This window comes from Mastigoproctus giganteus, chromosome 4 (assembly GCF_048544385.1).
Source record: "Mastigoproctus giganteus isolate SK-2022 chromosome 4, ASM4854438v1, whole genome shotgun sequence".
NCBI classification, from domain to species: Eukaryota; Metazoa; Arthropoda; class Arachnida; order Uropygi; family Thelyphonidae; genus Mastigoproctus; species Mastigoproctus giganteus.
Genome location: NC_143578.1, coordinates 108404051 through 108417080, shown reverse-complemented (window position 1 = coordinate 108417080; position 13030 = coordinate 108404051). Strand labels below are relative to the sequence as shown.

The following is a 13030-nucleotide window of genomic DNA, read 5'->3' as shown; positions in this document are numbered from 1 at the left end:
TGTTGACAGAGAAAAATATGAAATTGTAAAACACTTTGAGCGAAATGAAGGCCATGTGATATTAGCATTAGTAGAGGCATATGATAAGCTTATGCAGCATCACCTAAAAAAAAAAAAAAAAAACCCTTCCACTTCACCCCTCCTTTCATGCGAAATACCTGTCCAGCTGAACCTTAAATTTATTTAGGTTATCAACTTCCAATAGGGATGGAAGTCTGTTCCACAAACCAACTACCTGCTGGCTAAAGGCAAATTTCCAACACATCTTTCCTAGATCTGTCTTTCCTCAATTTGAATTTATGCCCTCTCAGGTGATTTCTCTGAGCAAGAGGCAGTATCCCATCAGCATTGAGCATGCTCAAACCATCAAGGCTTTGTACACCTCTATCAGATCACCTCGCCGGTGCCTAGTCTCCAGATGCTGTAATTTGCAAAACTTAAGCCTTTCTTCGTAAGAGCAACCCTTCGTTCCGTTCACTAATCTTGTTGCCCTTCTCTGTACTCGTTCCAGCAGCTCTACATCCTTCTTGAAATGAGGCCTCCATACCTGTATACAGTACTCAAGGTGTGGCCTAACCATTGCTTTATACAAGAGGATAATCACCTCCTTATCCCTGCTAGAAAAATTCCTGTATATCATTGACAACACCATGAGCTACTCTTGCAGCCCGTCTGCACTGCTCAGAGAACTTCATATCTGCCTGTACAATTACCCCCAGGTCCTTTTCATTCTCTACCACTGTCAGTGTAGTACCACAGAGTTGATACGTTGCTCTGGGGTTGCTGTTTCCCATATGTCATGTGTCAATGTTAAACTTCATTTGCCACCTCTCGGCCCATCTCCTCAACCTTTCCAGATCCTGTTGCAGCAGCATAGTGTCAGTAGAGTCATTAACAACCCTGCCAACCTTTGTATCGTCTGCAAACTTGGACATTAAGCTTGATATACCATCATCAATATTATTTATAAATACAGAAAACAACAATGGACCCAACACTGAACCCTGAGGGGGCTCCACTAATAACATTAGCCCACAATGAGCAGTGCCCATTAATTACCACTCTCTGTCTTCTGCCACTCAACCATCCCTTTATCCATAGCAAAAATTTGCCAATGCCACACTGCTCCAATTTGTGCAGCAGTCTTCCATGTGCAACAGTATCAAAAGCCTTTCTAAGATCCACATATATAATATCAAAGTTATTCCCTGCATCCAATTCTTTTGTGACTACATCATAGTATCCAATCAAATTGGTCAGGCAAGACCTTCCCTTAACAAAACCATACTGTGTCTGAGCTATAACTGAATTCTTGTCAAGATGATCCTGCAGTGCCTCTTTAACCAGTGCTTCCATTAATTTTCCTGGAACAGAAGTTAAACTTACAAGTCTATAATTGCTTGTGTCAGCCTTTGATCCTCCTTTGTGAATTGGTGTTACATTTGCACATATCCAGTCTGTGGGTACTCACCCTGAGTCTAAGGAAGCTCTCATAATTATGGCAAAGGGTTTGCTTACTTCCTTTGCTGCCTCTAATATAACTGGATAGATCCCATCCACCCCGGGTGCCGTTTTTATGTTTATCCTCAACAATTTCTCCTCCAATTTCCTCTCAGTTATTACAAAATCATCTAGCTCACTGCCAGAGTTTACTTCACCTCTGGCATTCCCCTTCCTGAATAACTCCTTATGTGTGAATGTAGATGCAAAATGCTCGTGTAGTTTGCTAGCAACCTGAGCAGGATCATCAACAGTTGAACCATCAATATCAAGTGGACCAATCTGATTCATCCCCTTCCTTCTAGATTTTATATAAGTAAAGAACTCCTTGCTGTTTTTCTTTGCATCCGTTGCCAAAGATTTTTTGTAATCTGCCTTCGCCTGCCTAACCTCATTTGTAACTTAGTTACAGATCAACTTATATCTATCATAGGCTTCTGTGTCACATGTTAATTTATATGTATCCCAGGCATTTTTCTTCTCTGCCATATGTCTCATTAGTTCATCTGACATCCATTTGGGCCTGAACCTTGAACAATATTTCTTAGTTGGTATGTAAAGCCTAGTAGCTTCCAAGATAAGTTCTTTGAATGCTTCCCATTTTGAGTTTGCTGTTGGTAACATCATCAGTTGGTCTCACTGTATAGAATTTAAATACTGTCTCAGACCATCGTAGTTGCCTTTACGAAAGCAATAACCCTTTCCTTTACCCCTGATGGTAGTTACCTCCTTGAGTAAATCCCACTTCAGCACACTGTGATCATTGCCACCTAGTGGTTCCTGTATCTGCAGATTCTTAATGCATAAAGAATCACTACTGATAATCAAATCAAGAGTATTGCTCCCTCTAGTTGCCTCCCGAACATGCTGATTTAGAAAACAATCATCCAATAAATCCACAAAAGCCTTGCTAGTGTGAGTGACCAACCCACAAATTCCAGTCAATATCTTGGAAATTAAAATCCACCATTATAAGACACTCTGATATACTTGCCCATTCTATTTCCCTGTACAGTTTCTTCTTATTATACTCATCAAAGTCATTAGGCCTACAGTACACTCCTACTCTCAATTTTGATCTCCCAATGCTTATGTCACACCAAACTGACTCGACACTGCACTGTCCAGCGATGTCGACTGGCTTCACTTCCTTGGATTTTATGTATTTCTTAACCAATAGCATAACCCCTCCTCCCTTCCTATCCTATCTGTCCTTTCTGTAGACATTGTACTCCCCAAATTCCAGTTCTGCATTACTTATATCTGTGTGACACCACGTCTCTGATATCCCAACAATATCCGCCTTTGATGCTTTGAGCAATACCTCAAATTCATCAAATTTATTTACCAAACTCCTAGCATTGGTGTACACGCAAGTATACATGCACCTGTTCTTTTTCTTAGCTACCCTAACACAACCCATGTGTTTACTTGTATCCCAATGACTCCCAGCAGTCTCTGAAATATCCTGCATCTTATTTTCCAAGCTGCTGCTCATTCCAATAGAAGCAGTGCAAGAATCACTTTCACCTCTGCCAGTGGCTACTGTTAATCTATTAGTACTTGTATCCCCCAATCTAGCAGTTTTCCGACCCACCTAACACTGTCTCGATAACATCAGCAAACATTCTTGCACCCTTTCTATTTAAGTGTATCCCATCCCTGTAGAAGCAGTCTCTCCTGTTAACAAGTACAGACCAGGCTGAAAAAAATTCTACCCCTTGAGCCTTGCAGAATCTTTCCAGGGCCGAATTGATTGACAGGGCTCTCATCATTTACTCCCTCCTATCGTGTCTGGGCAGAATTGCAGACAGTTTCAAATTCAACCCTAATTCACGGCTTTTTTTCAACAGTGACCTGTACTTGTTAAGTAATTCTGCTTAAGTTTCCTGTTTCCCTGACAATAGAGTCACCAACAACTACTAGTTCCTTTGGGACCAGCGCATTCTGCCTTGGGGATTGCCGCTGTGTTGTGTGATGCCCACGTGCAAGCTCTGGCATTGGTGTGGGTAGCTGAGAGCTTGATGGACCTCTCAGTTTTAATCCTTCGAGGGCATCCACCCTGTCCTTCAAGCTCTCATATAGGCCCATAACAACGCTGAGTTGTCGCCTGATTTCCTTACACTCCTTGCATCGCGCACATGCAAAGACATTCCATGGCAGTATCGTGTCCCGTACCTGACTGCTCCACAAACATCAAGCAAATAGTGCATTTTAAAAGGCTGTGATTCAGAGGGCAACTGCCTCCCCCCTCAGTTCTCCCCTGAGTCACAGCACTCCCATTAGCTTGCTCTGGTCTGAGTCATGATTTCGATTTAATTTCAATAAAATTTCAATTTCAGTACAAAATTAAAACCCTAAACTTGTATCCCAACACATTTATAACGCTATATTTATATTTCAGTATCGAGTGTTATCTACGAAATCCCTTTATATAACTTCCGTATCAAGTTAAGTATTAACTATTTATTTTTGCTAATTATTTATGTTACGTAATCTAAGTCGTTATATGTATATAGTAAAAAGTACAATTTAATTTACAATGAAGTTCAACAAGATTAATAGATTTACTGATTAACTGACAATATTATATTATGTACTATACTATACTAAGCTTATGCTATCTAGTTCGAGATATTTTGTATCGCATAACAATGGCGCGGCAATTTACGAACGGTAAATCTACAGACACTTAAATATTGCACGTGCTACAGGCCTAAATGAGGCAACACTGAGAATTAGAAAGAATGCAGAGAAAACAAAAACAACTTTCATAGCAGGAACAACTCCAAAGTGTAACAAAATCCATTAGATCAAGACACAAAGAATTGGAAGAGATGGAACGTCTGTTTGGATAGAAGACCAAATAAAGAACAAATTTGCTTACAATAGAAGCAAAAGCATTAGCAATATTTTATTATGTAATAGTAGTAATGAAATACGTAAGTATTTTATTATGATTATTTATTGTGTTTGGTAATGTTTTGGTTACAAATGTGTTTTCGATCTTGGGTGGTTGGCACCTAACCATATTCTTCCTATAGGGCCTTTTATTTATATTGCACAATTTTGCATTGCATTTAGGTTTCTAGGAACACAACTATTGTGCTATTCAAGGACCGCCTGTACTTCTATTTTCTGCCTAAAAACTCTTGAATTTCATCTGTCCATATTATTTATTATTATTAGCCATATGGTACAAGGAAGCCTGAGACTTATGCTGCACCAGCCAAAAAAAAAAGAAAAAAATTCCTGAGTTACCCTGAGAGAGAGAGAGAGTTTTGTTTGTTTGTTTTTTTTTTAAGGCGCATTAGCAACTAAGGCCATATTGCTCTGGGGATATGCGCTGGTCATTTCCTGACCTTTCCACATCCTCCATATTTGGTAGCTCACGGGCTTGAACCCCGGTCTAATCAAGAAGTGTGTGCTACGCACTGCTGCTCCTGCCCACCTGGCTATGGAGGCGGCAAGAGAGAGAAAGGAATGACCAAGAAAGAGAAGAATGATGATATCCAGCTCAGGATCCTGGGTTTGCCAAGCCCATACTCACCAGACGTGAGCCCCCAGGGTTAAAGTTGTTATTGTCTTCCAGGTTTTCTTTTAGCTCCTCTTAGGTACCATTCTGTTATCTTCTTAGTGCATCTGTCATCACGTCTTCGAGCTATGTGTCCTGCCCAAGTCCATTTCAGTTCTTAAATTTTGATAAGAATGTTCTTTATTTGAGTTTGCTGCCTAATCCATGTGTTTCTCTTCTTATCCAACAGTGATTCCTAATATAATTCATTCCATTCTTTGCTGTGTAGTTTTCAGCTTCTCTTCCATTCTTTTGGTGAGTACCCCAGCTTCACTTCCATAAGTCATGGTGGGGAGTATACATTGGTTCATTATTTTACATTTCAGACAAATTGGGATATTGCTCCTCAGTATATGACTGTATTTCCTGAATGCTATCGATCGAAAATTTATTCTTCTCTTGACTTCCAGCCATTTATCATTATTACAGCTAATGACTTCTCCCAGATCCATCTTTTCAATTACTGCTCCTTCAATGATTATATCCCTTTATGTGGCATATCGGTTCATCATTATTTTTGTTTTAACCATATTCATCTTTAATCCGAAATCATTACAAACTCTTCATAACTTATTAGATTTTCCTCTAATTCTATGGAAATCATGGCTAATGATCACAATGTCACCTGCAAATTGTGAATGGTTTAGGTACTCTCCATTCACATTGAGTCCTTTCTGCAACAAGTCCAATCTTCTAAATGCTTTTTTTTTCAGGGGCAGCAGGAAACAACTTCAGAGATATTGTGTCATCTTGTTGAACTCCTTTCTCAATTTTAAATTTGCGACTGTCTTTGTCTAGTCTAATAAAGGTCCCTGTCTTTTCCATCCCTATCTCTTCCATCATGCAGTATGATTGATGACTTTTGAAGTTATGATGAACGTCGTGGCGAGATCCAATATTCTTTACATTTCGAGGGTACAGCTCTAAAACGGTGTTCCCAGGCCGGCCTCTAGTTAGTACACTGGACCAAACCTATTGGTAACTCTCCAGGAGGCTTTCGGATCAGCTAATGTATAATCCTGCTACCTCTACTCTGCCAGATAGTGACTGGAGGGAGTCCGAGTAGTGCGTATGTGGGGAGCATTGTCGAGGCCACGTTATGTCAAGGATCTGGGTATATTCTTACCACGTGTACGCCATATCCAAAAATTTCATTACTTCATACAGCATGTCCCACCCACTTCTTCTTACTATTGAATACACCATGAATTGTCAAAATAATAGAGCAAGCTTATCTGCGAAGAGATCTAAACCTCCCAAGGACATCCTAATTCATTTCACAAATATACGTGGTCTCAGTTCTAATCTCAACAATGTCCATTTCCACTTGCAGTCTGCCAAATCCCATGTACTTTTTCTGACAAAATCTCAGTTATCCGTTGATTCAACTACTGTTCATCTCAGATGCCCAAATTATTCGCTGTATGATTCCTTTCGCCTCAAAGGTGGTACCTGTGCATATGTCCATTCTGATATTCCCTGTCAGAGACTTGGAAATTTGGAATCTCCTCTCTTTGATCTTCTCTAGCTTAAAATCTCTCTACCTCATTGTGTCAAATTCATCTGTTGTCTCTACCGTTCTCCCAACTCCACTAATCACTTGGAGCTCTTTGACTTCCTCTCTTTGCAACTTTACTTTCTCCAGTCCAACTTTCCTAACAGTGAGGTAATTTTCCTTGGTGATTTTAATGTTCACAACTCCAGCTGGCTTCCGTTTTCTAGTGACACCAACCCAGCAGGTCGAGATGCTGAGGCTTTTGCAATTACTAATGACCTAGCACAGATTGTTCATTTACCTACAAGAATTCCAGACAATCCTAATCATACAGCCAATACGCTTGATCTTTTTCTCACAAACAATCCTTCTAAGTACACGGTTGAAGTGAGAGGTCCTTTAGGCACTTCAGATCACAACTTGGTGATTGTCTCTTCTCCAATGGAACCTTTATCTCCTGGCTATTCCCAACCTTGAGTTGTTTGGCATTACAAGAATGCAAAATGGGATGACCTGCGAGACTTCTTTTCTTCTTTTCCTTGGTCTGATTACTGTTTCAAAACTTCTGATGTCAACGTTTGCTCAGATCGTGTCAGTGAAATTATTCTTGCAGGAATGGAATCCTTTATCCCACACTCCACTTTAAAATCTCGTCCTTTATCTAAACCTTGGTTTTCCAATAAATGTGCTAAGGCTGTCCAAGAGAAGAACGTTGCATATTGTAATTGGCTTGTTTCTAATTCTTCAGTTTCATTTTCTGCCTACACCAAAGCTCGCAACAATTGTAAAGCAGTTATTAATCAGTCCAAACTAGAGTTTGAACAGGCTAAGAGTAGAAAACTTGCTTCTTGCCCTAATGATAGCCGAGCATTCTGGTCTCTTGCCAAAGCTATTGGTGCAACTTTTGCCCATCTCTGCTCCCACCTCTGTCCAAACCAGATGGTTCTGTTGTCACTTCAGCCAAGGATAAAGCTGACCTGCTAGCATCCCATTTTTCTTCCAACTCATGTATTAATGATCTTGGTAAAACACCTCCCACCATTCCCAACACACTCCATTCAATGCCTCCTGTGGTCTTCCGTCAAAAGGATATCAGAAGGATTTTGATGAATCTTGATGCTAAGAAAGCTCCAGGTCCTGATGGTATTTCTCCACTTGTTCTCAAAACCTGTGCTCCTGAACGTACTCTTATTCTTTGCCACCTTTTTTCACTTTCTTATTCCAAAGGTGTTTTTCCTTCTGCTTGGAAATTTGCTCATATCCAGCCAGTTCCTAAAAAGGGTGACAAATCCCTCCCATCCAATTATCGTCCCATTGCAATTACTTCTACTCTTTCTAAAGTAATGGAGAAATCAATTAACCGCCAACTCTTAAACTACCTAGAAACCTTCTGTCTGATCAACGATCGCCAGTATGGATTCCGTCAGTGTCGATCCACTGGTGATATTCTGGCTTATGTTACCCTTTTATGGACTAATTCAATGGAAAGGTTCGGTGAAACACAAGTAGTTGCTCTTGACATCTCAAAGACTTTTGATCGTGTTTGGCATAAAGGTCTTCTAAACAAGCTTCCATCTTATGGTTTGCCAACTGTTTATAGTAATTGGTTATCCAGTTTTCTCTCTGATCGCTCACTGAGGGTGATGGTAGATGGCTCTCTGTCTTCTAACTTCTCCACTAATGCCGATGTCCCCCAAGGTTCAGTTCTTTCCCCCACTCTTTTCCTCTTGTACATTAATGACCTTCTTCCATTAACTGGAAATCCTATCCACAGTTTTGCCGATGATAGCACATTGCATTCCACTTTCCATTTTGAGAAACCTTGTCCTGCTCAATCAGCTTCAACTTCTCGAAAATCTGCTACCAATTCTTTAAATGCCGATCTTCAGGTAATTCTCCAGTGGGGCAAAGACAACTTAGTTGATTTCAACCCTTCTAAAACTCAATCTTATCTTATATCTCGCAAAAAGGATTCTTCTGCTCCTATGCTTATCTTTAGTGACACTCCGATTTTTAGGCAAAATGATATATCTCTTTTGGGGATTACCCTCACTTCTAATCTCTCTTGGCACAAGCACATTACAAATATTGCTTCCTCTGCATCTAAAAAACTTGGTTTTCTTTTTCGCTCTCGACGTTACTTTTCTTCCAAACAGCTGCTCACTTTGTATAAATCGCAAATCCGCCCCGGCATGGAATATTGTTCCCACATCTGGGGGTGGTGCCCCCAAAACCTCTCTCAGGCTTCTTGATTCCATTCAGAAGAGGGCAGTTAGGTTAATTAATGATTCATCTCTAACAGAGTCTCTCCACTCACTTTCTCATAGACGTACTGTTTCTGCTGCATGCCTCTTCTACAGATACTTCCATGGGCATTATTCTTCTGAATTGGCTTCTATAATTCCTGCTCTCTCTTTCAAAACAGTCTGAACACGTGCCGCCAATAGCCAACATCCATATACTGTCCAACTTCAAACCCACAGAACCAACTTTTCATCTTCCTCATTTATTCATTCAACTGCCATTTTCTGGAACAACCTTCTTTCATATGTATTTCCTGAAAATTACAATCTACAGAAGTTCAATTCCAATGTCAACAAATATCTTCTTTCGTCTTCTCAACCTCCAACCCAAGCACAGTACTAAGTACTATAGGTTCTAATACCTCTCGTGTTTGGGGTTCACATAAAAAAATAAATAAATAAAATAAAGGAGGTAACATTCTCATATATCTTCTCAAATCATAATGTATGGGATGTCTGTGTGTTGTCTTTCCAGTGCCTGAAACATTATCTTAAGCTGTATGGAGTCAAATGCATTTTCATAATCCACAAATGCCAGTCGCTTTATATTCATTTGCTTTCTTCATTAGCTGTGATATTATGTGAAGGTGATCCATAGTTGAGAATCCTGTCCTAAAGCCAGCTTGCTCTTTTGATTGATTGTCATCAAGTATTCTTTTCTAATCTGTTAATAATGACCCTTGTGAACAACTTGTAGATGTGGGACAACAAGCCAACTGGTCTATAATTTCCAATTTCTGATTTGTTTCCTCTTATGCAGCAAAATTATGATTGCATTATTCCACTCCTCGGGTGTCACACTTTTCCTAATGTATTTTGTGAAAAGTCTTGCCAATTTCTGGGTCATGTCTCTTCCTCCTAATTTTAACAACTCTACGTTAACTTCATCTTCACCCGGGCCATTTTGATTATTCATTTTCTTCAATGCATGTTCTATCTCATCAAGAAAGATATCGGGTATGTCGTATGTGTTGCTAATTTGTGATCCATCTTCTCCACTGATGGCATCATTTCCTTGCTCCTTATATAATACTTTATATAATACTTTAATTACGCCATCTCTACTATTTATAAGTATACTATCACTATTCTTCAGATTCAGTATCATTTGTCTTTCTGTATTATTGCTCATGACTGCTGATTAAAGTCCTTTGTTTTCTCTTAATGCTTGTTCTACTTTACTTTACTTGTGTTGAATCTTCTTACATCCCCTCTGAATCTCTTTCCAACTCTAGATTACACTATATAAAAAGCACATATCACTTACACTGTCTGCCCTTTACAGGATACAGTTCAGGACAAGAACTGATTGCGGAGTTGTGGGAAACTGCTGTGCCACTTGACAATCCTAAGCATTGTAAACTGTGTTGTGGGGGTCATATTGAACAGTCATTTCATACTAATGGCTACTGCAAGTTCAGCAAATACTTATTACTAACGTTTTAACATATTATTGCTTTTTGATCATTGCACAAGATCACGACCCTTCTGCCAGTAATACATGGCTACTACATTGGGTGAAACAGCCTCTCCGATACCACCATGCTGATCTTTAAGTCGATCTTTCAAATGATGGATTGCTTTGCCAATGTAGCTCGCGTTGCAATCCTTGCAGTATATACAACATATGATCCCCATGCCTCTTTATAGGTAGTATGGGGGTTTTTGAGCGTGGGGTCTCTGTAATTTCCTGCCAGGTGTTTGTATAGTGTGCTGTACGGGGCCGTGGAAATGAGAGCGGTGCATTGGATGTGCTGCACTAGGGGGCTCCAATCAAGGGAGCCATCAAAGTCTCAACATATATAAACGAGGCCCCTTACCTCCTTTTGCATCTGGACCTCCAAGTACCTTTACACGGCCCTGGTACTTTTGCACACTATACAAACACCTGGCAGGAAATTATGCAGATGTATCTGCATAAATCCTGGCTATACCCTGGGAGAGTATTGGGAAGAAAGGAATGAAAGCAACACCTGATGAAGCAAGTCTCTGTTTCTGAAGGATAAGGAGTGTGCAATGTAATTCCAGTGGTGTGTTTGCATGTTAAAATAATTCCCAGTAATTTTTTTCCTACAGACCCCTCCTCTACACCTCCATAACTTGTTTTTGCACACTTATACTATGATGTCATCTTCACACTACTATATAAAGCTGTCACCAGCTACATTTTAATTCAGCTGATATATTCTAATTGATCTTGTTTAATTAGTAACCAATTCAAAAGAAAATTTATTTTACAATAAATTTTATTTTGAGCTGATCAGTGTTTGCAATGAGTCATACATATCAAATTCCCAACCTCTGAGGGTTCTTCAATCACAATTGATTTAGTCTCAACACTATTAAGTATTTTCTGTTGTATACGTTTAATAAAACTGACAAAAAAAAGTACCACTTACAAAATGCACATGGAACAATTTTCAAGTAACTTCATTTAAAATTTAATGAAGAGTGAATGATGACAATGGCACTCTACAGATTTTTTTTTTGTATATAGAACTATAACAAATTTAAAAATACATCAAATAGTATAATAAGTATTATAAATTGTTTTATCACAGTAAGACATTTTAGATTAATTGTAATAAATTTATATAAAATTAATTTTATATTAAAAGATTTAAAATTCTGTCAAAATTTTGGTGTCCCCAACACTACACTAGGCCATCCCAGATGCCTTTACAGGGACCAGGGACCATACTAACAAACAATATGATTTTGTGTATAGTAATTTTTTTTTTTAACTTACTAAATTAGCTAGCTGCATTCTGTTTAACCCACTGCCCATTGCACTCCTAAATGGAATAAACCTAGTCACATGAAAATCTGTCAGATGCTTTTTTTTTGTTAATAAATATTTCATTTTTAAATATTTTTTAACTGAAAATGTTTAATTTATCCTAATTTTTCCCATTCAAATTTTTCACTCCCCTTGTACTATATCCCTGTCAATCCATTTTTCAGATTTTTGCCCAGAAAACCCACGTCTTTTAAAAAAAAAAAAAAAAGCAGTTTTTAAAAAATCAAAACAAAAAAAAAAAAAAGAGAAAAATTATAATATTTCATTGGTGCAATATATAACCCACAATTCAAACCCTACTCCACAGTTGCCAGTTGAACAGCATCAGGTAGCAAACAAACAGATCTCTCTCTTAACTCTAGTAAATAAAAACAAATGCAGAAAATACTGTATGCTCATTTAGAGAATGTTAGTGGGAAAATGTATACAGGAGGACTTTTTTCTCAAATTTAAAAAAATAAATAAATTTTAAAAAGTAGTATCTGTCAGACATTACATGTGGTTCCAAGGGTTAATGGACTCATTAACCCTTGGAGCCACACTTATTGGCCAAATTAAAACCTTTATTTCAAATAAAAAGAACTTTTGTTTACTTCCAGTTACAGTTAAGTAATAACTAGTTTATTAAATGCATATTAATTTAACTTACATTCCATTCCCAGAGTCACAAGATGAACTGATGTGATCAAAAAAACCTCTGGGTATCTTATTTATTCCTTGATGTTCAGTATTATTAATAGGCATTTTCATCATTGAGGTATCAGTAACTTGACTATTATTATCACTGACTGAACGTCTCCTTCTGTAATTCGCTAGTAGCTGATGAGGATCATAACCACCGGGTTCTCGATATGAAAGAGGAGCACCAATAAACCTTGCCACTTTAGGGATGTTATTATTCTGTTTCAAGAATGGCAGAATTCTGGATAGGTATTTCAATGTCTTGTTCCGAATCAGTTCACTATAAAAGGGGGGAGATTAATTTGTACTACTGCTAGTTGACCAGTTGAAGTTCTATACAACAAAAAAATTATCAAAGTTCACTAGTAAGGCTAAGAATTATTAAATTAAATATTTCATTTAATTTAATAATTAAATTATTACCGTTTGGCATATTAATGAAATTATCCATGAATTAAATTATGCAAAGGGTGTTATACTCTGGAAAAATAGACAAGCAATACAACAGCAGACCATCGATAGTGGGTAGAGAGCACGCCAGAATAATAAATATCCATAGCTGCTGAATTAGAAATGTTCCTAATTTACTTCATATGTGTGTGTGTGCGCGCTTATCTCTCTCTCTCTCCCCCATTTTCTGTTTGCAGTATTCTAACCCACTCATATTCAAGTATTAA

The 13030-nt window shown here is 38.3% G+C and overlaps 1 protein-coding gene across 2 annotated transcripts in view; it reads right to left on the bottom strand.

Annotated features, from left to right (window-relative positions):
• The window catches only part of spz6 (Spaetzle domain-containing protein 6), a 141401-nt gene that overhangs the window by 56174 nt on the left and 72197 nt on the right, over positions 1-13030 (bottom strand). For both annotated transcript variants that reach the window (XM_090372869.1, XM_090372868.1), the window contains exon 3: positions 12322-12633. In XM_090372869.1, coding sequence (XP_090228995.1) covers positions 12322-12633 — 312 coding nt within the window. The remainder of the gene's footprint in view (positions 1-12321; positions 12634-13030) is intronic.